General features: G+C 43.7%; 1 protein-coding gene across 2 annotated transcripts in view; it reads left to right on the top strand.

Annotated features, from left to right (window-relative positions):
- CPPED1 (calcineurin like phosphoesterase domain containing 1) overlaps positions 1 to 27,969 on the top strand; it is a 125,847-nt gene that overhangs the window by 15,728 nt on the left and 82,150 nt on the right. For both annotated transcript variants that reach the window (XM_032144790.2, XM_032144795.2), the window contains exon 2: positions 6,418 to 6,636. In XM_032144790.2, coding sequence (XP_032000681.1) covers positions 6,418 to 6,636 — 219 coding nt within the window. The remainder of the gene's footprint in view (positions 1 to 6,417; positions 6,637 to 27,969) is intronic.

Consider the following 27,969-nt stretch of genomic DNA (forward strand, 5'->3'; position numbering starts at 1 on the left):
ACTCCCACAGAGGCTATGAGATAATAAATGTGGGTTGTTTGAAGCTGATACATTTGTGGTAGTTTGTTACACAGCAGTAGACAGCTAAATTACCTTCTCTATGAATCTGTTAAAAAATTAACGTTGAAAAAGTTAAATTCACTGGCAGGGTGTGGTGGCTCACGCCTGTAATCCCAGCACTTTGGGAGGCTGAGGCGGGCAGATCACGAGGTCAGGAGTTCAAAACCAGCCTGGCCAACATAGTGAAACCCCATCTCTACTAAAAATACAAAAATTAGCCAGGTGTGGTGGCACACGCCTGTAATCCCAGCTACTCAGGAGGCTGAGGCGGGAGAATCACTTGAACCGAGAGGCGGAGGTTGCACTGAGCTGAGACCATGCCACCGCACTGCAGTCTGAGTGCCAGAGTGAGACTCCATCTCAAAAACAAACAAAAAAAGAAATATTCATTCTGGACATTCTTATTCATAACAGATACAGGTGTTTTAATTAAATAAATGAAATGCATGTTTTTACCACGTATTAACACTAAATACCCTATAGGCATTATCCAGAGCTTTGTGTGAGTTGTTTCTAAAGTTTATAGTCTTGTTTTGATATCATCTGGGTCAGAAATGAGATCTTAACACTTTTTTCTTTTATTCCTTCCACACATATTTAAGTTTGTCTCAAAATTTGACCTTGATTTTTATCATAGTCATCAGTTAGGGCCTCTGACTGGGTTATTTTTTTAAGTCAATTTTGGAAGAAAAGTACAGACTTCTTTGTTGTGCACTGGAAAACGTGTGTGTATGTGTGCATGTGTGTGTGTGTGCACGTATGTGTGTACACATGCATGTGTGCTATATACTCATACTTGCTAATGGGTGCTTTTTCCATGAAGTCATGTAAAAATAAATTAGAACTTACTAATTAGTAATGAATTCCCTGATTAACTTCTTCTTTTTGAGATGGAGTCTCTCTCTGTCACCCAGGCTGGAGTGCAGTGGCACGATCTCTGCTCACTGCAACCTCCGCCTCCCAGTTCAAGTGATTCTCCTGCCTTAGCCTCCTGAGTAGATGGGACTACAGGCGCATGCCACCATGCCTGGCTAATTTTTGTATTTTTAATAGAGACAAGGTTTCACCATGTTGGCCAGGATGGTCTTGATCTCTTGACCTCATGACTCATCCACCTCGGCCTCCCAAAGTGCTGGGATTACAGGTGTGAGCCACCGTGCCCAGCCCAACTTCTTACTTTTCAAAGAATCTTGGCACTTAGTTTTGCAAGGCTATAAAGGATGATGACTAGATAGTAATGAATAATACAGAGAAATATTTAGGGCCAAATCCATGACCTGTACATAGGCAGAGACATAACAATGACCAGAGAAGTATGCAAAACCAAACCAAAACAAAATAAAAAATGTACCACCAACAACAACCTGAACAAAACCCCTCTGAAGTGTTATTTTAGTTTAAGGAAATGAAAGTCACTGTGCTTCTGTTTCTCCTACAACGCATATAAGTTGCAGGCCACTGGAGTTCCTTGGTGAGTTGTACGTAGACTGGTGCTTCCCAAATTTGGATGTGCGCATAGGTCACCTAGGGGTTCAATAAAATGCAGATCCTCACCCAGTGGATCTAGGCTGGGGCCAGAGATTCTGCATTGTGAATGTGCTCCCAGGAGATGCTGATGTCACACCTGGAGGAATAAGGCTGTGGCCCAGACCTGCCATCTCTATGCCGTGAGCAACCTGCTGCTTTCTGCTGTCAGGTAACCCTCACCTTGTCCCTCTTCATCAGCCTTGTTGCCAGGCTAGTTCTGCTCCTTAATTAGCATTGTCAGGCATGTACCATTTGACCGAGTAGTCTCACATTTAAGCTAGGAAAGGTAGGGGGAGAAAACTGGACCCCTGAGTGTCTTTTGGGTTTTTTTTTCCAGTAATGACAAATACTGTCATACTCAGAGTGCTTTAGGAGTGGACCTCAGTTTATCCATACTTCTATGGCTCAAGTTGCTAAAAGAGTGCTTCCAGAGGGTTTCCAGAAAAGCTGGACTGTGCCTGGGGACTGTACCCTGGGGGTAACTCTGGGCTTTGGTGAAATAATTTTAATGCAAATATTGTTAAGAAGTCACTTTCATCTGAGTGTGGTGGCTCATGCCTATAATCCCAGTACTTTGGGAGGCCAAGGCCGAGGCAGGCAGATCATTTGAGGCCAGGAGCTTGAGACCAGCCTGGCCAACATGGCGAAACCCTATCTCTACTAAAACTACAAAAATTAGTCGGGTGTGGTCATGCGTGCCTGTAATTGCAGCTACTGGGGAGGCTGAGGCACGAGAATCACTTGAGCCTGGGAGGCAGAGGTTGCAGTAAGCAGAGATTGCAGCATTGCACTCCAGCCTGGGTGACAGAGGGAAACTTTGTGTCAAAAAAAAAAAAAATACACTTTTGTCTGGGTGTGGTGGCTCATGCCTGTAATCCCAGCATTTTGGGAGGCTGAGGCAGGAGGATCGCTTGAGCATGGGAGATCAAGGCTGCAGGGAGCCACGATTGTGCCACTGTACACTAGCTTCGGTGACAAAGCCAGACCCCATCTGTAAAAATAAATTAAAAAAAACACAGTTCACTTTCATAATGTTAAAAGCTGCCCTTTTAAGGGATGGAGAGGTATACATTTAAAAGAGATTCCTTCTCCTAGAATTAAGCATTGTAAGCTCCAAATATCAGTCTTGATAAAAAAAAAAATTTGATGAGACCAAAGACCACCAGCTTCTGTAGCAGGAACCTTAAGAGCATCCAGTTCCTTTGGAGAATGAAGATTCCTGAGCAAACAAATTACCTCATTAGATAAGTAAGGTAGATTGAATACTGATATGTGAGCTGTCATTTATTTTAGGTCAAATCTATTTATTTTGTACCTTGTCATCATAAAATTGAGATTCTAAGTTTTTAGTAAGTAAACAAGTAATAATGAAAGATTTATTTTAATAGCTCCAAGGACTATTGACTTTTTGAAATTCTGACTATTTGTCATAGGAAACGAATTGTTAAAATGTTTGCTATAGGGAGCTGTTTATAAACTCTGTTGTAGAAGGTTGATTTATGCTGCTACCTTGGGGTGCCTGTGATCACCTCCCTTATCTGGTTCTGATTAATTCATCCAGCTTAAATGGCTCTGCAAACAGCCTCAAAAGTAGAAACACAGCTAGAAGCATTCATTGGTGTAAAGAGGTTATTATGCAAGTAAAATAAATGATTAATAACAAAGACACAAAGCAGAATCTCAGTTTTTTTTTTCATGACACAATAATCAGATCTTCAGGAAATCTTGTTGTCTACTTCTTGATCATTTATCCCTAATGCCTCATTTGTAGAGATCTATTACTGTGTAACAAATTACCCTGAAGCTTCACGGCTTAAAAAGCAAATATGTATCATGTCACAGGATTTTGTGAGGAATCTGGGTACAGCTTAGTTGAGTTCATCTGCCACAGAGTCTCATAAGGCTTCAGTCAAGGTATCTGTTAGGGCTGTGGTCTCATCGGAAAGCTCAACAGAGGAGTGTCCTCTTCCAAGCTGACTCACATGGTTATTGGCAGGATTGGTTTCTCATGGGCTGTTGGCCAGAGGTTTCCCTCGGTTCCTCAGCACATTGGCCTCTCTGTAGGGATATTCACAACGTGGTAGTTTTTAATCTCCAGAGCAAGGGCTCTGAGAAACAGAAAGAGATGAAAGTCATGGTCTTCTTTTAGCCTACTCTTGGAAGGGACTCCCATCATTGTATTCTGTTTATTAGAAGCAAGTTGCAGCCCACGCTCAAAGGGAGGGTGTTGCACATGGATGTGAATATCAGGAGGCAGGGATTTGGGGAGCATCTTAGAGTCTTTCTGCCAACGCAGTCAATGCTCAGTGAATGACAGTTGACTCCCTCAGTCCTTGCTGGATGTGCCATATTGCTGTCTTTCTCCATGAGATGCACACACCAGGGTTTCATGCAGCCTTTGTTCAGATTGAGTTCTTGCCCATTGTGATTGAACACTGTGCTGTAAGTCGAGGACTGGTGGGTTTATTTGCATCTACAATTTGTTCTGTAAAGTGTGCAGGGGTATTTTTGTTTGTTCACTTTTTTTTCTTTAACTCTGAGAAAGGAATTAAGAAGGGAAAGGAGGCTTGAAACCAGAGTCCACTCTAAGGTGATAGTAAGCTCAGTGTGATGGGTGGGAAAGTGGCCATGGAATTTAAAAAGGTTATCACTGGCCCTTACTTGCCATTTAGATCTCAGCTTAAACGTCACCACTTCAGAGAGACCTTTCCTGTCTTATTTATTTATTTATTTATTTTATTTAGTTTTGAGACAGAATCTCCATCACCCAGGCTGGAGTGCAGTGGCATGATTTTGGCTTACTGCAATCTCTGCCTCCCAGGTTAAAGCATTCCTCTCACCTCAGCCTCCCAAGTAGCTGAGACTATAGGGATGCACCACCGCATCCGGCTAATTTTTTGTATTTTTAGTAGAAATGGCATTTCACCATGTTGGCCAGGCTGGTCTCGTATTCATGACCTCAAGTGATCTGCCCACCTCGGCCTCCCAAACTCCTGGGATCACAGGCGTGGTGACTGTCCCTGTTTGTCTAATTTAAACTAGCCATTGCCTCATTCTTAATCTGCATAGTCATCAATACTCTCTGATTCTATTCCCTGCTTGTTTACTTGCTCATCTCCCCCCACGAGCACTGAGTGCGAGGACAGCAGGGACTCATCTGTCTTAGTCACCCTCATATTGCCAGCACCTCTCACAGGGCCTGGCAAAGCAAAGGCTCCCGGTATGATACCCAATAGACAAATGAATCAAACAAATGGACGTGAACTGATTCCAAGGAGCTTTTTGGAAATTACGGCATCATCATGACTTCCAAAGGAAATGCCATTTATTCAGTTAACATGCATTGTCCATTAAATTATTATTATTATTGAGATAGAGTCTCATTCTGTCACCCAGGCTGGAGTGCAGTGACGCAATCTGGGCTCACTGCAACCTCCGCCTTCCGAGTTCAAGCGGTTCTCTTGCCTCAGCCTCCCGAGTAGCTGGGATTACAGGCGCCCACCACCATGCCTGGCTAATTTTTGTATTTTTGGTAGAGATGGGGTTTCACCGTGTTGCCCAGGCTGGTCTCGGACCCTTGACCTCAGGTGATCCGTCCGTGTTGGCCTCCCAAAGTGTTGGGATTACAGGCGTGAACCACTACCTGGCCATACATTAAATTATGAAAAAGAAAAAAAAAAAACCAGCCTCAAGATGATGGGGCAGCTCTGTCCCACCACTAAGCGCTAGCAGGCCATTCAGCAAGTTCTGTTGCCTCTCGGGGCCTCAGTTTCCTCAGAGGATAAATGAGGGGGCTGTAGATCGGGGGTCCTCAGACTGTGCTGTGTCCAGCACCAGATCTGGCTCTGGCACTGGAAGTTCCAGATGCTGTTCTGTAAGAGCCAGCGGCTTTGCTTGGAATGTTTTTTCAACATTGGTCTGCCATGTACGATTTTGATTACAGAAAAGGTTCTGTGGCCAAATAATTTTTTAAAAAGTGAAACCCACAGCACTTCTGTGCCCATTAATGGCCATTCCAGCTCTGCCCAAGCAGGCACCGGCGGCAGTTCTGGCAGATAAGAGTAGAAACCCTAAGACCCACAAAGCTTTGGCCCAGGAGAGCCAATCGGAAGAGCAAGCAGAATGATTTCAGGTGGCCTAGATCCCTTTCCAAGAACATAAAAGAGTCCCCACCCCCAGCCTCACACCTCACTGATGCCCACATCCTACTGCCTTTGAAATGTTAGCATTGATTTTTCTTTTTTCTTTTTTTTTTTTTCTCCCACATTGACTTACTCATTCCAAGATTTCATTTCTGGCACCACATCTCCCACCAGATAGCCAGAGCTTCCAAGCGCCAAGTTTTATAATTAAAATTCTGTCACATCCCCCGAAACGGTGGAAATGGTGCCACGAAGCCTCACAGAAAAGATGTGTAAGCACTTCACCTAGTAATTGAAATATAATACTTCTGGCAGCATTCAATTTGGGGAGTTTTGTTCTAATTTAAAGACGATTATTGAGCACGAATATCCTCTGCATTGGGTTCTCTTGTGGCCCCGTGCTTCCTTTTGGCTGTCTAGCTTGTCAGCAAACAGCTTGGTGGTGTGGCTGCAGAAGCCCACGTGGACAGTCCTGGCCTTTGGGTATCACCAGGTCCCAGGCATAATTAGTATAAATCAAAATCCTCTCGACTATGACAGGAAAATGGTATGTTTGAACCGCAGCTTATTAAAATGACCTACTTAATTTAAGAAAAATAGTGTATCCACTTTGCATGGTAACCTGGTTGCTTTTATGACAGATTTTACAACATTTCTCTTTCTTTCTCTCTCTCTCTCTCTTTTTAAGAAAAGGAAAGCGAATGGAAAGGCCCATTCTACTTCATCCTGGGCGCAGACCCACAGTTTGGGCTGATGAAGGCCTGGTCCACCGGGGACTGTGACAATGGCGGTGACGAATGGGAACAGGAGATCCATCTAACTGAGCAAGCCGTCCAGGCCATCAACAAGCTGAACCCCAAACCCAAATTCTTCGTTCTGTGCGGTGACCTCATCCACGCCATGCCAGGTAAGACTCGGGTCGTCGCTTGTGACCTTTTCTCCTTCAGCCAGTCACGACTGCATTTGGGCAGGAAAAAAAAAGATTTTGCTTCAAAGGCATCTTTGCTCAGTCACGGACCATTCTTTTGCTTCATGATTGTTGCAGTATCATTGAACATCAGAAAGTGCACACTCATGTTATATTTAGAGTTTGGCGAGATTAATCACAGTAATTAGGCACAGCTACAGTTCTGATGATTTGAGCTTAATATGAAAAATGGAACAGATTCCCACACATCACCTTTCTGCATTTCCAGGGACAAACTTGAACTGCTTCCAGACACTATATCCATAAATATAATCTTCTCTCCTCATTTCCTTTCCTCTTACACTTTTATTTCTCCCTTATTTGTTGGTGCTTTTTTGTTGCAAGTGACAGAAATCCAACTTAAAACAGGATTCCCTTTTTTTTTTTTTTTTTTAAAGGTATGTGTTGCCTAATGGGACTGCAAAGTCCAGGAGCAGACCGGGGTTGCAGGTACAGCTGGATCTAGGGGGTCAGCTTGGTTATCAGGACTTGGTCTCTCCATCACCCTGATCTGCCTTTCTCTGGGTTGACTCATTTACGTTCAGGCTCTCTCTAGATAGTGGCTCCTGGGAGCTCTACATTTGTATCCTTTTGACAGAAACCACAACAGAAAGAAAGTACCTTATTCTGGATGGTCCAAAGTCCCAGGCTGGCCGGGTGCAGTGGCTCATGCCTGTAATCACAGCACTTTGGGAGGCTGAGGCGGGTGGATCACTTGAGCTCAGGAGTTTGAGACTAGCCTGGTCATCATGGTGAAACCCCATCTCTACTAAAAATACAAAAATTCGCCAGATGTGGTGGTGCATGTCTGTAGTCCTAGTTACTCAGGAGGCTGAGGCATGATACTTGCTTGAACCCAGGAGGCAGAGGTTGCAGTGAGCCGAGATTGTGCCGCTGCACTCCAGCCTGGGTGAAGGAGTGAGACTCCATCTCAAAAAAGCAAAACACAAACAAACAAAAAACAAAGTCCCAGGCTCATACCCTTCTGGCTCACATGGCCCCCTTCCACCAGAATGTGGGGTCAGCTCCACTGCAACCACGTACCCTAACTACAGGACAGTCTCCCCCCAGAAAAGTGAGATGTTGGCAATTCAACAATGACAGACACCTTCTAGAACTCTCTTCCTGTTTATTTTGCCTACTCTGATGTCCTTTTCTCCCAGGCAAGGATAAAGCCCAGCAAGCAGGTATAAGCAAACGGAGAGTGCCCCAGTCCCTCAGGGAGGCAGGGGACCTTAGAGCATTGTAGAAAACACAGCAGTGGCTGTGGGTGTCTGTCTGGGGCTAGCTGTACCTTGTAAACCAAGGCTCTGAGTCCTGTGATGATGTGTAACTCCTTTAGAAGCCGAGGTACCCTGTAGTAAGCCTGAGTGTATCAGTTCCTCCCCATGGTGGCTCTTTTTTCTGGCAGCCCACTTATCTAGAACAAAATCCATAATGAAAACATGAGAATGGCCGGGCGCGGTGGCTTATGCACTTTGGGAGGCCGAGACAGGTGGATCACTTGAGGTCAGGAATTCAAGACCAGCCTGGCCAACATGGTGAAACCCTGTCTCTACTAAAAAATATAAAAATTAGCCGGGTGTGGTGGCAGGTGCCTGTAACCCCAGCTACTTGGGAGGCTAAGGCACGAGAATCACTTGAAGTTGGGAGGCAGAGATTGCAGTGAGCTGAGATCACGCCGCTGCACTCCAGCCTGGGTGATAGAGCACGAAGCTCAGTCTCAAAAAAAAAAAAAAAAAAAATTAGCCAGGCGTGGTGGTGCATGCCTGTAGTCCCACCTACTGAGGAGGCTAAAGTGGGAGGATCACTTGAGTCCAGGAGTTTGAGGCTACAGTGAGCCATGATCGTACCACTGCACTCCAGCCTCCAGACAACAGAGAGAGCTCCTGTCTCTAACAAAAAAGAAGAAGAAAAGAAGATTTCAAATTTTTCTGTTCAGTGGTTTCTTCTCTTTAAAAACAGAATGTTATAGGGCTCACTGAAATTATATAACATGTTCTCGTAGATGTTTACCAACTTGTTCTGAATTCTGTTGATGTATTCAGTCATATTTCAAAATCAGATTTAAAATAAAAGCTTTTCATGCCAAGTATGTTGCTTTTTAAATAAGATATACTGAATATACATTAAACATTATAAATTAAAAGATACGATTTTTATGATCAGCCCTGCCAGTTGGTCAAGACTTCATGAATGTGACTTGGCAAGCTTTTGAACGTCAATTTTACATGCAGTGCAACTCAAGCAGAATTTATAATTTGTTCTGAAGACTTGGACTGTTTTCTGGGGTTTTAATTGAACCAGTGAAAGGACTGTAACTGTTTTGAATATTGTGGTTTGAGATTAAACAGAGCATTTTAAAACTAGTTACCATTTTTTAATATGCAATAAGTGCGTTCCCTCTCATTTAGCTCATAGGCAGGGTTAGACACTAGAAAGTAATTATTTGCTTTGACTACTTAGCACATTCTTCATTATCAAATGCATATATTAATAGGCAAATAAAATCAGAAAGCGTACTTTTAGTTCTACCATAAATAGTATCTTGGCCCTGGCCAGGCACGGTGGCTGATACCTGCAATCCCAGCACTTTGGGAGGCCAAGGTAGGCGGATCACCTGAGGTCAGGAATTCGAGACCAGCCTGGCCAACATGGTGAAACCCCATCTCTACTAAAATACAAAAATTAGCCGGGCATGGTGGTGTACACCTGTGATCCCAGCTACTCTGGGGGCTGAGGCAGGAGAATCACTTGAACCCAGGAGGTGGAGGTTGCAATGAGCAAGATTGCACCATAGCACTCCAGCCTGGGCAGCAGAGCGAGACTCCATCTCAAAAAAAAAAGAAAAGAAAATGTCTTGGGCCAAGTAGATTTAAGTTGAAAATGGAGAAAGACCAGGCATGGTGGCTCACACCTGTAATCCCAGCACTTTGGGAGTCCAAGGTGGGCAGATCACTTGAGGTCAGGAGTTCGAGACGATTCTGGCCAACATGGTGAAACCCTGTCCCTACTAAAAATACGAAAATTAGCTCAGCATGGTGGCGTGGGCCTGTAATCTCAGCTACTTGGGAGATTGAGGGAGGAGAATCGCTTGAACCCAGGAGGTGGAGAATCCAGTAAGCCAAGACTATACCACTGCATTTTAGCCTGAGTGACAGAGCAAGACTTCATCTCAAAAAAAAAAACAAAAAAAGAAAAAAAAGAAATAGAGAAAAATAACTTTTCATGTTTTTTTAAATGAAAGTAATAATGCGCTTTTTCTTATAAATACCCATTATAGTACTTATCGTCCACAAAAATGTGTGTGTGCAAACTAAGTGCCAGTTACAGTGCTAGATGCTATAGATGTAATACTGGAGACAAGAGACCAGGCCTTTCTGTGGAACTAGAGTCTTGGCAGAGAAGCACAAAAATGTGATGAGAAGAGGAGTCCTTGGTGCCAAGCCCATAGGAAGATCCTTAAGAGATACATGCTGCTTTGTTCCACACAAAGTCCATTTAGTTTTGAAATACATTTTTGTTTTGCAGGCATCTTTTGGGTTATCTTGGTATTTTCTTCTATTATAAAGCTCCTCTATGGGGTAAGCCACATTGTAAGTAGCAAGTGAACATTTGTACACAAATACTGAGACCCATCGATTTTCATCCCTCACTCTTAATTTAGGGTTACTCTTGTCAGTCCTACTGATGCTGAGGTGTCGACCCACTGGTTTTGTCCCCAGGAGCCTTGTTAGATTTCAGCAATTACGTGTGAAGCTGACAAATCAGAACGTGATGATACCTTTAGGGTGCAAGAGATTCCTTTGAGCCTTTAGAACAGTTTGTTACTAACACGTCCATCCCTGTTTATTAAAAATTGGCATAACCACACAAAAACAGTTAATATAGGATGAATTCTTCCCTTGATATAAAGTCTCCTTGAAGAGTTCTTCATGTATTGACCTGCACTTGGGCAACTATTCTGTGACTTAGTTTCAGTTGATGATGTAGCCCTGGGAACTCCTCTGTTCTGTAAAGGGAGGCAAGCCTGCTATAGTATTTGTATTAGTCTGTTTTCATGCTGCTGATAAAGACAAATTTGAGACTGAGTAATCTGTAAACAAAAGGAATAATTGCCTCACAGTTCCACGTGGCTGGGGAAGCCTCACAATCATGGCAGAAGGCTAAAGGCACATCTTTTTTTTTTTTTTTTTGAGATGGAGTCTCACTCTGTTGCCCAGGCTGAAGTGCAGTGGCATGATCTCGGCTCACTGCAACCTCTGCCTCCTGGGTTCAAGCGATTCTGCTGCCTCAGCCTCCTGAGTAGCTGGGACTACAGGCACACACCACCTCACCTGGCTAATTTTTGTATTTTTGGTAGAAACGGGATTTCACCATGTTGGCCAGGATGGTCTTGATCTCCTGACCTTGTGATCCACCTGCCTTGGCCTCCCAAAGTGCTGTGATTACAGGCGTGAGCCACCATGCCTGGCTGAAAGGCACATCTTATATGGCAGCAGACAAGAGAGAAGAGAACTTGTGCAGGGAAACTCCCCTTTACAAAACCATCAGATCTCATGAGACTTATTCACAATCACGACAACAACATGAGAAAGACCCGCCCCTGATTCAGTTACCTCCCACCAGGTCCCTTCCACAACATGTGGGAATTGTGGGAGCTACAATTAAAGATGAGATTTGAGTGAGACCACAGCAAAACCATATCAGTATTATTCCAGAGGATGGTATGTTAGTTTCCTGTTCCTGCTATCCCAAATTACCACCAACTTAGTGGAATCAAACAGTTCTCTCACCATCCCAGAGGTCAGAAGTCCAACAAGAACCTGCAGCGGTGTGTTCCTTCTAGGGGTTCCAGCTTCTAGAGGCCAACTGCGTTTCTTGGCTCATGCTCCTTCTTCTGTCTTCAAAGCCAGCAGCATTGCACCTTTTCTCCTCTGACCTCTGCTCCACCCTCTCATATTCTGTTACTCTGATTCTCCTGCTTTCCTCGTATAAAGACCCTGGTCTTTATATTAGGTCCGTCCAGATAACCCAGGATAATGTTTCCATCTCAAGATCCTTAACATAATCCCATCTGCAGATTCCCCTTTTGCCATGTAAGGTAGCATATTTGTAAGTTCCAGGAGTTAGGATGTCGAACATCTCTGGAGGGACATTGTTCAGCCTACTGCAGATGGCAGGGACTGGAATTCAGGGTCTGTTATCTGCCAGGAACTGTGTTACTATCTTATCTACTCATTACAGTCTTGCAAAGGAGGTGTCATTGCTATTTCCATTTTAATTGATGGGGAAACTGGCTCAGAGCAGTGAATTGCTTTTTCCAAGGCCACTCAGCTTGTAAACCGGGAACTCTTGTTCATCTGTTTCCAAACCTTATGCGCTTCATTTTGCAGCCTGGCTGGTCAGACAGAAGGTGGTGCCCAGAGCAGCAGATGGAGCTGTTAGAGATGTAGAATCTCTGCCCTACCCAGACCTAGTGGATCTGAATCAGAATTTTAACAAGATTCCCAGATGAGTTGTATGGACAGTGAGGTTCAAGAAGCACTGATAGATTGAGCATCCCTAATCTGAAAATCCAATATGCTTCAAAAGGTGAAACTTTTTGAGCACTGACATGACACCACAGTGGGAAACTCTGCACCTTTGGTCCCAAGCATGTTGCATAAGAGATACTTAACCTGTAATAGTGATGATGAGAATGATGGCAATGCTGCAGGAAAAGTACCCATAGATGACATGGTGAAAATGTGTGTCTTAGTCTGTTTTCTGTAGCTTATAATGGAATATCTGGAACTGGGTTGTTTATAAGAAATGGAATTTATTTCTTTCAGTTATGGAGGCTGAGAAGTCCAAGGTCAAGGGGCTGCATCAGCTGAGGGCCTTGCTGGTGGGGACTCTCTCTGCAGACTCTCAAAGTGGTATAGAACATCACATAGGGAGGGGGCTGAGTGTGCTAACTCGGGTCTCTGCTCTTCTTAAAAAGCCACCAGGCCAGGTGCAGTGGCCCACATCTATAATCCCAGCACTTTGGGAGGCCAAGGCAAGTGGATTGCTTGAGCTCAGGAGTTCGAGACTAGCCTGGACAACATAGTGAAACCCCGACTATACAAAAAATAGAAAATTAGCCAGGCATGGTGGTGCACACCTGTAGTCCCAGCTACTTGGGAGGCTGAGGCGAGAGGATTGCTTGAACCTGGGAGTCCAAGCTTCAGTGAGCCGTGATCATGCCACTGCACTCCAGCCTGGGTGACAGAGCAAGACCCTGTCTCAAAAAAAAAAACAAACAAACACAAAAAAAGCGCCTTGTCCCACTCTCATGATAACCCATTAATCCACTAACTCATTCGTTCATTAATCCATGAATGGATTAATCCATTCATGAGGGCATGGCCCTCATGATCCAGCCACCTCTTAAAAGCCCCACCTCTCAGAATTGCCACACGGGGGTTTACATTTCAACATGAGTTTTGGAGGACACAAATATTTAAACCGTATCAATGTGTGGTGAGCTGTTGAAGGACTAGAGCAGCATGCATTCATAACAGATCAAGAAATTGTGTCAGTTAATAAAAGAGACTTCTAAGACAAAAGCCCTTGTTAATAAGGCAGATGACGCTGGAGGGAACTTTTTTTTTTTTTTTGTGACAGAGTCTCACTCTGTCACCCAGGCTGGAGTGCAGTGGCATGATCTCGGCTCACTGCAACCTCTCCCTCCCGGGTTCAAGTGATTCTTCCGCCTAAGTCTCCTGAGTAGCTGGGATTACAGGCACCTGCCACCACACCTGGTTAATTATTGTAATTTTAGTAGAGATGGGGTTTCATCATTTTGGCCAGGCTGGTCGAACTCCTGACCTCAAATAATTGCCCCCCTCGGCCTCCTAGAGTACTGGGATTATAGGCGTTAAGTCACTGAACCCAGCTTGAAGGGAACATTTTTAAAAAGCCATCCTGCAGAATGCCTCCTCATCCCTGGCGGACTCACTTTCTGGTCCCTCACCTGCTTCTGATGTTTCTTCTCACCTGAAAAAATAAAATACAGTGCACAGGAGCCTTTTAGTCAAAACACAGCGTTGTGGGTGGAGACTAGAAGCCTGCTGTCATCTGTTGCTGCTGCTGCTGAACAACTGAGGCACGTATTCCCGTGATGCCACTTTGCTGCTTAGTTTCCCTGGGCACATTGTTTTCTCACCATGTTAATGGTGTGTCATATTTTTTACTATTAAGTACTTAGGTGTGAATAAGTATAACGAAACGATTGTTTACCGATAGCATGTAAATTGAGAGTCAGGAATCGCGGTGATGCCAAACAACCACAGGTTGTTCACATGGGTGGCTGAGACAGACACTTTTTATTTTATTATTTATTTATGTATTTTTATTTATTTTTATTATTTTTTGAGGCACAGCCTCACTTTGTCGCCCAGGCTGGGTACAGTGTCATGATCTTGGCTCACTGCAACCTCTACCTCCCGGGTTCAAGCAGTTCTCATGCCTCAGCCTCTTGAGCAGCAGGAGTTACAGGTGTGCACCACCACGCCTGGCTAATTTTTGTATTTTTAGTAGAGACGGGGTTTCACCATGTTGGCTAGGCTGGTCTTGAACTCCTGGTTGGAAGTGATCTGCTCGCCTCGCCCTCCCAAAGTGTTGGACTTATCAGGCATGAGCCACCACGCCCGGTCGCGGCCACTTTTTAAAGTACTAAATGTAATCTTGTGTGTATGCAAGTGGTTTGTGAACATTCCTTCTGACTGATAAAGATAATGGTGTATATCAGGAGAACCATTATTCCTTTAGACTTACACATGCTCAGCATTTAAAGGGAAATGCTTTAAGTTTGTAGGTTTTGCTTTGCTTTTTACACAACACTTTGAATAATGCAGGATGACCTCTTCTTACAGGACTTTCAAAATAGCCCTTTGATGTTTGGGAAGACAGCCACACATATATACTTTAAAAGGGTCTTTATGCAGAACACTTAGGAGAGCTACGATGGCTTCTTTCGTTTGGGTCTTGCATTTGTGCCTAACCCCTTACCTGCCATCTCAAAAGTTCAGAAAGCTCTGAAAACTAAGAGATTTTTCTTAAGTTTGAAACTAAGCTGGTGGCAAAACTGCCTTCCAAGTGACAAAGGGCTGTTTGTGGTCTTTATTGATCCCAATATTTAGTGAGCATATTCATATGTTTTGCTAACAAAATATTACTGGATTTCATGATAGGGCACTGCCTGAGTCCCAGCTTGAAGTGTTGTTTAATATGTGTTCTATGCCCTGTCTTACCATTCTAAAGTTAGAAAAACTTGGAATTTCAAATGAGATCTGGCCTAGGGGATTTGGGATAAGAGCTTATGGATCTGCAAAGTTGATACTTTGAGATTTATAGATGAAGAAGCCTTTTATCTCTAAAAGCAGAAGGCTTTTCTGATTTAATGTCATTCCCCAAGTTAACTTTCGCACGTCCATTGCCCAGTAACTGCATTTTCAAAAGTTAAAAAGGTCCCAGACATCTGATATTTGAACTTTGGGGACCATTTCTATTGGGACCAAAGAGACTCAGTATGAAAATGGAATTGAAGTTAGAAATGATTCCAACAAATGGAGGAGAGGGAGCGTGCACAAAAGTGATATTTGCTATAGATAAAGCAGAATAATCCACTTAGGTAGAAAAGTCTGAACTTCAAGGTAAAGAAGGGCTGCACTTGTGCAGATATGGCTGCAAAAGGCTGGAGAGGAGAAGCAGCAAATCAGTAGAGTGTGTCTAAGAATGGGAGATGCTATGGGCAAGTAAAGTAGAATTACTGATGAAAGGAGTTGGGCTTTTCTGTCAGGAAAACACCCCAGTGAGACGTGAAAACTTCTAATTCATGTAGTTTGGTAGCTGTCACCTTAAATTACATGTCAAGGCCTAGACCAAAGGTCCTGATTAACAGTAGCCATGGCCAAATGACCATCAAGCCTCCTTCCTCACTAGGAGTTTGTTTTCTTTTTTTTTTTTTTTCCAGACAGAGTCTTGTTCTGTTGCCCAGGCTGGAGTGCAGTGGTGCGATCTCAGCTCACTGCAACCTTCGCCTCCCGGGTTCAAGCAATTCTCCTGCCTCAGCCTCCCAAGTAGCTGGGATTACAGGCATGCACCACCATGCTCAGCTAATTTTTGTAGTTTTAGTAGAGACGAGGTTTCTCCATGTTGGCCAGGCTGGTCTCAAACTCCTGACCTCAGGTGATGCACCTGCCTTGGCCTCCCAAAGTTCTGGGATTACATACATGAGCCACCATGCCTGATCCCCACTGGAAGGTTTCTAATTCTGTAATGAATGTATACAATTGGGAAATGAAGCCATTGAACAAAGAATGCTTTGGTGTGCTGGGCTTCAGGCAAAGAATAAAGCCCTTTGTCTTTCTGTGGTTTCAGAATCCAGGAAGGTTGATACTCATTTTCCTTCAGCTGGGCCGACACAAACCCATGAACATAATTCTGGTACAAGACAGGCCATAATAAGCAAAGCCTCAGAGGCGTAATTTTGAAAACCAAAGCCAGGATTAAGGCTCTGGCCAGGAAAAGGCCTTATCTCATTGCTCCAACCTCTGCTAGTTCGCCTTCTCCCAAGCTTAGTTCCAAGTTCCTAAAGGGCAGTGGGTGTGCGTGTGTGTCTGTGTGTCTGTATTGGTGTGTACTTTCATTTAGTGCCCAGTGCAAAGCACGTGGAAGGTATTCAGCGAATGCTGGTTAAATGATTCACAGTATGTTTCCCGTAATCTTTAGCAAGAAGCCAGCACATGGTAGGCACCCAGTACAGATTTCTGAAACACATGAATAAATAGTCACTTCATTTATTTAACAAATCTGTATTGAGAGTCTACTTTGCACCAGGCACTGTTCTAGATGTTTGTGCTGTATTAGTGAATGAGACCGACAGAAATCTGTGCTTCACGTAGAAATAAGGAATATAGATACGTGTAGATATATTGAAACATGAAATTCTTTGTGTTTTTTGTTGTTGTCCTTCTAGTCTCCTGTAGGATTTAATGAGGGTAGATATGGATCTTTTTATTGTTACTTTATTAGATTTGTAAATTCTACAAGTAATACGTAGAGACATTCTCCTTGTAAATTTAAAATCTATATTTAAAATAAACTTTAACTGCCCCCTAAGTGCTTCCCTCGGGGTCACCATGGTCAAAGTGTGCATGAATGTAAGCATGCTTGCCCTTTCCCCGCCCTTCCCCTCCCCTCCCCTTTCCTTGATATAGTCTCCTTGATATAGCTGGGACTACAGGTGTGTGTGCCAACACACCGGCTGATTTTTGTATTTTTAGTAGAGACAGAGTTTTGTTATTTTGGCCAGGCTGGTCTTGAACTCCTGACCTCAGGTAATCCACCCATTTTGGCCTCCCAAAGTGCTGGGATTACAGGTGTGAGCCACCACGCCCTGGCCAGCACGCTTTTCTTAAATACAAACGTGATCATACTGTGAACGTTGTTGTGTGATTTACTTTTTCTCCTTTCATCTGTCTAGAAAATCTTATGTTTGTACATACATGTGAGGCTTTTAAAAACTGCATTGCGTTCCATGGATGGGCATTTCATAATTGGTTAATCTTGCAATAACTTCAGGTGGGAGTTGATTTGAACAGTGCTGCTGTGAGCATCCTCAGACGTGCTGTTGTACAGTCAGGTAAGTATTTCTTTAGGCTTGAAGTCCAAGTGGGTTGCCTGAGTTTGGAATCTGCCTCAGCGCCATTTGCACTGAGAGCACACTGGCCAGTTCTCTTAGCAGTTCTCTGGGGAACATCTCTCGGGGACAGGGACTGACCAGCACTTTTCTTCCATGCTATCTCTTATTTGTAGCCAACAGCTTCCATCCCTTTCATGTAAGCAATAAGTTCCTGCACCGCCTACCATGTCATAGATACTCAGAACATTTCCATTGAACGGAAACCCTTTTGTTCATATTAAAGTAGGATCTGTTTGTTTTGTTTGGTTTTGTTTTTAAAGAGGCTCAGTTAAATCACGTTTATTTCCGCAGCTGTATCATTAGCCTTGAGTTGTTATGTTTACGTATCTACACCAGGCTCCAAGAAATGCCAGGATTTAAAGACAATTTACCCTACAGTTTAACACAGAGAAACATAAAAAGGGAGTTCTATGTGTGCAAGAAAGTGATGCCATAGTTGAAATATCACCAGCCTCTGGAATGGGCCAGGGCTGTCTGTGCTCAGATTTTCCAGCAGGTCGTGTGTGGGCCGAATGCTGAGCAGTAACCTGGGAGCAATCAGCCAAGCCCCCTGGCTCCTGCACTCCTTCACATCCATTATGAGCCCGGTGAAATCATCCAGGCAATCAGTGCCAATGCCGCCCTTCTGCTGAGGCTGATTAAAAGTGGTTGGAACTAATTTACCTTATATGACTAATTAGGGAACTGGGAATATTACTTAAAAAGTTGTTTCTGATTAGGTGTGTGATTGCCCTTCCACCCCTGCCAGCATTTTCTACGTGGCGACCCGGCAGAGGAGCTACACTGGCTGCTGTCAGTCCTTCATTCCAAGTCTTGGCGTCTTAACCCATTTTGTGCCTCGGATTCTTTCATCAAGTTTCTGAAGCCGCTGGATCCCATCTCAGAATAATGTTTCTAAATACACAAAATAATGTTCCTAGAATTTTTGAGGAAACCAATTCTATTGAAATAGGGTTATCAAAATATTTTTTAAATTATTGGATATAGTAATATTCATGTGTTGGTCTATTATATAACACAATCTAATAGTAGAGCTAATAACTGTCATAGTTTCAAAATGGCAGTGAGTTTAAGGCCAGGAATGGTGGCTCATACCTGTAATCCCAGCACTTAGGGAGGCTGAGGCGGGGGATCACTTGAGGTCAGGAGTTCAAGACCAACCTGACCAACATGGTAAAACCCCGTCTCTACTAAAAATACAAAATTAGCCAGTAGCTGTGCCTGTAATCCCAGCTACTTGGGAGTCTGAGGCAGGAGAATCGCTTGAACCTGGGAGGTGGAGGTTGCAGTGAGCTGAGATTGCGCCACTGCACTCCAGCCTGGGCAACAAGAGTGAAACTCCGTCTCAAAAAAAAAAAAAAAAGAAAAAAATGGCAGTGAGTTTTAACCATACCCTGAATTAATCTGCAGCGAGTGTGATGTGATGGGGAAAAAAAATCCATGTGATTTCTGTTGGTGCGAAATTCAAGGGGGATGTTAATACCTCTGTGATTTCTACTAACTTCATAATAGAAGGAAATGCTAAATATCAGAAGTTCATGAAAAAACTCCTTTTTCCCATCCAGGTTCACAGGATGAACCCCAGATCCCCATGGCCCCAGATTAAGAGCCCACACCTCTGTGTACATATGCACATACTCTTGTTCTTTGACTTGTTGGAGCTACCTTTTCACAGTCAACATGTGGCTATTTTAATTGACCAAAGTATAAACTCAATGGTGAAACTCTACCTTTAATTAAAGGCCAGAAGCCTTAATTGTAGCTAGAAAAATGTGGATATTTGATTATTCAATGAAAAGAAGTAGCAGGAGCTCAATAATAGGGAGTAGTTAACAGTTGCCTTTTGATTAGGTTAAAAATAAAAAGCATAATCATTCTGTCTGGGTTCCAGTGTTTAGATCAAAAACTGAAAACTGAGAGAGGCTTGCCTTATTTATTTGTTCAGTGAAGCATTTGAGAAGGCTTAAAATGAACAAAAACACACAGAGAAGAAATATGTCAGGACCAAAGAAAATGAAAGTTCATATAGGAAGACAAAACCAGAGGCCAAAACAGATAGTAAGATCTTAAGAGTCCTTGTGGTTGATAGAATTCAGTTGAAGGTTCGGCCAGAGAGAGTTTGTCAAAGAAACAAAATCTTATCCATATCTAAGAGGAATTCAGCTTTTCCTGGAAAATCTTATCTTTAAAGAAAATTTTTATGAAACTTTCCTTCTGGGGCACTAAGTAATACAGTGTCCAATAGGGCAGGTTTTTTTTTGTTTTTTGTTTTTTTGAGTCAGTCCCAATTTGTCGACCAGGCTGGAGTGCAGTGGCGTGATCTCTGCTCACTGCAGCCTTCCTCCTGGGTTCAAGCGATTCTCTCGCCTCAGCCTCCCAAGTAACTGGGACTACAGGTGCCCACCCCCACACCCAGCTAATTTTTATATTTTTAGTAGAGATGGAGTTTCACCATGCTGGCCAGGCTGGTGTCAAACTCCTGACCTGAGATGATCCGCCTGCCTCAGCCTCCCAAGTGCTGGGATTACAGGCATGAGCCACTGCACCCCAGTAGGGCAATTTCTAGGCATAGGTCTCTTCACCTGGGTGTGAGCTCCATGGATGGGCTTCATCCAGCCAGTGGGCCCTGTCAGCTCTGCAAAGTCCAGTGTATTTGCACAGATGCTTGAGGTCGTGACGATGCTCTGGGGACTCCAGTGGGGAGGAGGTCCACAGCTCTCATCAGATCCTTCAAGGACCTGGTGATGGTTCAGTTTACCTGTCTGCCTGGCTGGGCTAGGAGGTGCCCAGATAGCTGGGAAGACATGATTTCTGGGTGTGTCCGTGAGGGTGTTTCTGAAAGAGATTTCGTTTAAATCAGTATTTAAATCAGTAGACTGAGTGAAGAAGATCTGCCTTCACTATTTTGGGCAGGCATCATCCAATGCATTGAGGGTTTGAATAGAACAAAAAGATGGAGAAAAGATGAATTTGCCTCCTGTTTGAGCTGAGACATCTACCTTCTCCTGCCCTTGGACATCAGCACTCCTGGTTCTCAGACCTTTAGATTCAGACCAGCACTAACACCATCAGTTTCTCTGATTCTCAGGCCTTTGGATTGAGATTGAATGAAACCCCCGGCTTACACATGGCGGATGGTGTGACTTCTTGGCCCCTGTGACCATGTGAACCTGTTCCCATACTAAGCCTCCTCTTATATATCTGTGTGTCTCCTGTTGGTTCCCTGGAGCACATGACTGATACGGGCTCCATGACTCAAAAGAAAAATGAGGACCTCTGATCAACCATGGAGCCAAAATGACTTGGGATCTGAATGCTCTCGTGTTCTGCTCCCACCTGGGGATGCTGTCCCTCATAGAGGCCATTAGGCAAATCGGCTATGGCAGTCTGAACAGAGACACCAGACCAGCCCTCTGAGCAGAAGAGTCCTAGAGCCTACCTCCTGTGCTTCCTTGGAGTTTTCTGTTTTTGCTTTTCTTTTTATTTGAGACAGAGTTTTGCTCTGTCGCCCAGGCTGGAGTGCAGTGGCATGATCTCTGCTCACTGCAACCTGCGCCCCCCTGGTGGAAGCAATTCTCCTGCCTCAGTCTCCCAAGTAGGTGGCATTACAGGTGCCCGCCACCATGCCTGATATGGTTTGGCTCTGTGTCCCCACCCAAATCTCATCTTGAATTGTACTTCCGTAATTCCCATGTGTTGTGGGAGGGACCCAGTGGGAAATAATTGAATTATGGGAGTGGTTTCCCCCATACTGTTCTCGTGATAGTGAATAAGTCTCACGAGATCTGATGGTTTTATCAGGGGTTTCTGCTTTTGCATCTTCCTCATTTTTCTCTTGCTGCCACCATGTAAGAAACGCCTTCCGCCTCCCAGCCATGTGAAGCTATAAGTCCAATTAAACCCCTTTTCATTCCCAGTCTGAGGTATGTCTTTATCAGCAGCACGAAAACGGACTAATACAATACCCAGTGATATATATATTTTTTGTATTTTTTTGTAGAGATGGGGTTTCACCATGTTGGCCAGGCTGGTCTCGAACTCCTGACCTAAGGTGATTCACCCACCTCTGCCTCCCCTTGGTGTTTTCTGGAGCTAATGAATGCCTTCTGCAGAAGTTTGCACAATCCCCTGGCAAATCAACGTGCCATAGACAGAGCGAGTGTCTTTCTAGCTTGTGCTTAGCTGACTGGAATGTTTACATCTTCTTTTTCATTGTTTTTGCTCTAAACACTCATTTCCTGGAGTTAGAACATTTTGCCTCCTTGATGGGCCTATTTTCTGCAACTAAATGAAGCACTAAAAAGGAGCATGATCCCAAAGGGGTTCAATTATCAGGTAATTGGTCAAGTGATCAGCATGTGGAATGAAAAAAAATAATGAGAGGTTGGAAAATGGCGCGTTTGAATGCCAGAACGGGTGAGGACATATATTTCGCAAACCCAGAATTTAGAAAGTTATCTGCATGTTTCAAATTCTGTATGGGTTTTCCCCAGTTCCTAAGTAGTTTATTGGAAAGCCATGGTAGGTTCTATTCAATATGTATTATTTGGTTTGTAGGAAAAATTTACTATTCCCTTCTTTCTTTATATATTACTTGAGTGAAATACTACTGTCATCATCCATAAATATTCTTGTGAAGAAATTTTGTATTGATCTGCAAGGTAGCAATGTAAGAAATTTCACTTGGATAATATACCTTTCTTAATTTTTTTTTCAAAAGCACATTAAAGCATATTTTATATCATACCAAAGCCGCCTATTATGTCAGACAGTTAAATCTCTTTTATTAATTGTTTCCTAAGCAGGTTAACAGTACAGATTCAACAAGAGTTGCTATAAATATCTAGCAGCCAACATAATCAGGTGTAGCTGTTAGATGCAAAATTAAATGAATCTTGTCTAATAACATGTATAATTTAAAAACTGGTAGAACCTGATGAAGCTTGATCTGTTAGCAGTGTGGGGCTGGATCACTATCTGAGTAACGTTTATGCCTGCAAAGTTTTAGATCAATGAATTTACATACCTTCGTTAATTAGGAAGAGATAATGAACAGCATTAGAGATGGAAGGGATTATGTCTCCATAAATTCTCTGGGACTAGATGAAAGTAAATGTGTTTAATCAAAGGAATAAATCATTTACTTGAGTTCCACTCCAGACTTCTTAGGTCACAGTGTTCCCACTGCTAGCGGGGACATAGTTCATATGACAGACGTGGTTTACAGCGTGACACTCTTCTGTTCCACCAGTCACTGCTCATTACCTTGAGGCTGGCAGTTGAGGTCAAGTTGTTTGACTTTAATTCATTTACTCATTTGTTTCTCTGATGGGAACTGAGGGGATCTGCCTGTGGGTCTGCCCCTGCTTAGCAAGAAACAAATACGGTGTCTGTCCTCAGGAAACTTACAAGCTAGACAGGCAGAGTCATGAGGCATCAAGAGGTACAAATAAAACAAAATGGTGGCTCTGAGCCTGTGATACCCAAGAGGGTGGGAGGTGGGTGAGTTAGAGAAGGCTTCATTGAAACTGGAGCGGGACTGCGTGGCCCCCACCAGACTCATGGTTTATTAAAAAATCAAATCAGGCCAGGCGCAGTGGCTCATGCCTGTAATCTCAGCACTTTCGGAGGCTGAGTTAGAAGGATCAGTTAGGTCAGGAGTTTGAGACCAGCCTGGGCAACATGGCAAAACCCCAACTCTACAAAAAATTCAAAAATTTGGCCAGGTGTGGTGGCTCATGCCTGTAATCTCAGCACTTTGGGAGGCCAAGGTGGGCAGATCACTTGAGCTCAGGAATTCGAGACCAGCCTGGCCAGCATGGTGAAACCCCTCTCTACAAAAAATACAAGAATTAGCTGGGCGTGGTGGCACGCGCATGTAATCGCAGCTACTTGGGAGGCTGAGGCACGAGAATCGCTTGAACTTGGGAAGTGGAGGTTGCAGTAAGCTGAGATTGCACCACTGCACTCTGACCTGGGCGACAGAGCAAGACCCTGTCTCAAAAAAAAAAAACTAAAATCAAACAGTACCAAAAGGTATCCAGAAAAAACCTTAATGTCCCTGCCACCATTGACCTGCTTCTCAGAGAAAGCTACAGTTAATGCTTTTTCATGAAAAATTATGGAAACTTGTCAAGTATGGGTATACTTGCATGTGTAGCTTTTTGTAAAAAAAAAAAAAAAAAAATGCAAATGGGAGCAAAAAAGACACAATGTTTAAATACCTTGTTGTTGTCCTGGTCTTTCCATAGCAGGATATGCAGATGTGTTTCACTTTTTTCAGTGGACAAAATACCAGCTTGTATTAGGTTGGTGCTCAAGTAATGACAGTTTTGCCATTACTTTCAATGGCAGAAACTGCAATTACTTTGGCACCAATTTAATATTTGAGGCTCAGACTGTGTCCAAAGTCCTGCCAGAAGCAGCACCGCAGGGCCCCTCCTGGAGTCCGTAAGTTTGTGTACATGGGCAGCAGTTGAGAACTGGCCTTTGATGTCAGATGACTTAAATTCAGATCCTGGCTCTCTTGTTTCCTGGCCAAATAGCTTTGGGCAAGTTATCTAATCTCTCTGTAACTGAATTTCCTTATCTGTAAAATGCAGATAATAATGGTACTCGCTTCATAGGTTTTTCTTAAGACTTAAATGAAATAATCTATAAAAGTGCTTAGAATATTGGCTGGCATTTAATACAGCCCAATAAGTACGATTACTTCTGTTCTATTTTTAATAATGACTCTATTGAGATTGAATTCCATACCATGCCACTCATCCGTTTCCATTCATTGGTCTTTTGTGTATTTGCTGAGTTGTGTAATGATCACCAAAATCAGTATTAAAACATTTTTATCAAGGCGAGCCATGGTGGGCTCATGCCTATAATCCCAGCACTTTGGGAGGCCGAGGCGGGCCTCGGGAGGATAGCCTGAACGCAGGAGTTTGAGACCAGCCTGGGCAACATAGCGAGACCTCATTTCTTTTTTTTTTTTTTTTTTGTTTTTGAGGTGGAGTCGTGCTCTTGTTGCCCAGGCTGGAGTGCAGTGGTGCCATCTTGGCTCACTGCAACCTCCGCCTCCCAGATTTAAGCAATTCTCCTGCCTCAGCCTCCCAAGTAGCTGGAATTACAGGTGTCCACCACCACACCTGGCTAATTTTTGTATTTTTTAGAATAGAAATGGGGTTTTACCATGTTGGCCAGGCTGGTCTTGAACTCCCAACCTCAAGTGATCCACCCACCTTGGCCTCTCAAAGGGCTGGGATTACAGGCGTTAGCCACCGTGCCTGGCGCAAGACTTCATTTCTACAAAATTTTTTTTTTTTTTTTAATTAGCTGAGTGTGGTGGTGTGTACCTGTAGTCCCAGCCACTTGGGAGGCGGAGTGGGAGGATTGCCCGAGTCCAGGAGGCAGAGGTTGCAGTTAGTTGATACTGTGCCACTGCACTCCAGCCTGGAGGACAGAGTGGAACCCAGTCTCAAAACAAAACAAAACAAAACATTTTTATCAACCCAAAAAGAAACTCTATCCCTGTTAGCTGTCATTCCCTATTTCCCTTCACCTGCCACTCCAGCCCTAGGCAGCCACTAATCCACTGTCTGTTTGTAGATTTGCCTATTCTGGATATTTCATATAAATGGAATATACAGTATGCGACGCCTTGGGATTGACTTCTTTCACTTACCATGATGTTTTCAGGATTCATCCATGTTGCAGCTGTTGTTGAATAATATTCTACCATATGGATATACCACATTTTATCTATCGACTGCTACTACTTTTTATTATACTATGAGATAAATTCTTAGAAGTAGATTGTTGATTAATTTGAATCACTTTATTCAAATGATAACATTAAGGAAAGTGGAAATTAGATTCTTGCCCTGACATACGGCATAACTAGTACAATATCATATTTTTACCTCCATTACTAAATAATATCCCTAGTGGTCCAAGAAATTGAATTCACCATCTCCTTGGTGTTACCCTCTTCCCCCAACAAAGAAGTAAAAATAAATGAGAGAGTATTTTTAATGTGGAAATTTAAGTCCCAGGGAACTAAGCAGAAGAGAGAGGCCCAGTTCCCTGCCCTTGGGCAGACCCCAGGCTGTCCTCTCGATTAGCCGAGGATCTGTTTATTTTAGGACTGTAACTCTTCTTTCCATTGTTCCCATTTTTTAAAAAATAAATCTACCTTTCCTATGGTGCTGACATTGTTCACTTTTTTTTTTGAGACAGAGTCTTGCACTGTCGCCCAGGCTGAAGTACAGTGGTGCGATCTCAGCTCACTGCAACCTCCACCTTGTGTGTTCAAGTGATTCTCATGCCTCAGCCTCCCGAATAGCTGGAATTATAGGCACATGCCACCATGCCTGGCTAATTTTTGTATTTTTAGTAGAGGTGAGGTTTCGCCATTTTGGCCAAGCTGGTCCCGAACTCCTGATCTCAAGTGATCCGCCCACCTCGGCCCCCCAAAGTGCTGGGATTATATCATGAGCCACTGTGCCTGGCCCACATTTGTAATCCAGAATATTTTGTCTGAAGATTAAGCCTAAACTGTTGGAAAATAGGAAGCGATTTTACTAAGTGTGGTTCCATTGCTGGTATCCATAGCTTTCATTTATTTCTGGTTAACTAGTCTCTTCACAGGGACACCATTTTCCCTGATTGATTCATTATCATTGGGTAAACCTAAGCAGCCACTAGAAATTGGGAAGAGCTTGTTACTGATGTAAATAATACTACTCGTCATAGTATAGACCCGCAAAGATTGCTGTTTTATTATGAAATAGTTGTACCTTTATCCCTTTTTGCAGATGACCAAACTGTCAGGTTAAACAACTTGCGCGACACCACCCAGCTGATGGGTAGTGGTGTGGTTCCAGCCCATCTCGGAAACAGAACTTGGCCTCTTTTCTTTTTTTTTTTTTTTTTTTTGAGACAGAGTCTGGCTCTGTCTCCCAGGCTGGAGTGCAGTGGCGCGATCTCGGCTCACTGCAACCTCCGCCTCCTGGGTTCAAGCAGTTCTCCTGCCTCGGCCTCCCAAGTAGCTGGGATTACAGGTGCCTGCCACTACACAGGTTGGCCTCTTTTCTACCCCTGTTTGCCAACTTAAAGCCATCTGAGGGGGAACTGTTATCCGCTGCCTTCTGATGGGCTAAGGCTGCATGCAAACTGGAGAAACAGGTACTGAAGAAGACAGGTGTTCCTCACTGGAACTTGATGACAACCAGCCTAAGACGCCCTTTGGATCTGTACCTACGTAGTAAAAAATGACCTATCGGTATGTCTCCATCAGGGCAAAGCCACATGTCTGCAAATGGAAGCAGGAGATGCCTAGTTACAGTCGAGGCCATCCTGCCAGCCCTGATCCACATCAGCATTATCAGGTTTGGGTTAATAGGATGATCCTGGCCTGGGGATTGCTTCTCTTTGTTTAATAGACTAGGGCAGCAGTACTCAAAGATGTCACATTTTAAAACTTTACTTATCAGTAAATTAAAAACTGTCCCCAGAGTCCCTGATCTAGGTATCTCTAAACACTTGGCACACGATGCAGGAGATTCTAAGTGCTTCTGAACAGGAGACAGTTTTGTCATTTTCAGCGCTTAGGCCTGCTGACAATGTACCCCAGCAACAGCAGGCCCCCAGTGGCATATGACCATATCGGTACACCAGGGCCCCCAGCACACCCCGGGAACACCAGGCCCCCAGCAGTAGCATATGACCGTAGTACAGCATTCCCCAGATTCTAGTAGAGCTCACCATGTCCATCTTTTCCAGAATCTCAGCATCACCATCTTAAACTCTTTGTTCTTTCTGAGACACGTAAAATTGTTTCTACCTGTGAAGGGCAAATTTAGCAATCAATTATCATCATCCTTTGGTATCCATGGAGGATTGGTTCCAGGACCCTCCCAAGGATACCGAGATCCACCAGTCCTCAGGTCCCTGATATAAAATACCGTGGTATTTGCATATAACCTATGCACACCCTCCTGTATACTCTAAATCATCTGTAAATTACTTATACCCAATACAGTGCTACACATCACTTTATTCTCATGGATTCAGCGTCATACTCAGCACACAGCAAGTTCAAGTTTTGCTTTTTTAAACATCACGGAATTTTTTTCTGAATATTTTCAATCAACAATTGAATCCACAGATGTGGAACCCACAGCTGCCATTGGAAGGATAACTTCATTTAGAAAAGACAGAACGAGGAGCTTTCAGTGGGTGTCCATTTGTCCTTTCTGACCTCCCAGTACTTTGGTATTCCCTTCTGACTTTTGGAGAGTTTCCCCCGGTATTAGTCTGTTTTCACACTGATGTAAAAGATACCACCTGAGACGGGTTTAATTGTCTCACAGTTCCACATGGCTGGGGAGCGTCAGGAAACTTACAGTCATGACGGAAGGCAAAAGAGAAGCAAGCACCTTTTTCACAAGGCGTCAGGAGAGAAAGCACAAGGGGCAACTGCCCAACACTTTTAAACCATCAGGTCTTGTGAGAACTCACGCACTGTCATAAGAACAGCATGGGGT

This window comes from Hylobates moloch, unplaced genomic scaffold (genome assembly GCF_009828535.3).
Source record: "Hylobates moloch isolate HMO894 unplaced genomic scaffold, HMol_V3 SCAFFOLD_23, whole genome shotgun sequence".
NCBI classification, from domain to species: Eukaryota; Metazoa; Chordata; class Mammalia; order Primates; family Hylobatidae; genus Hylobates; species Hylobates moloch.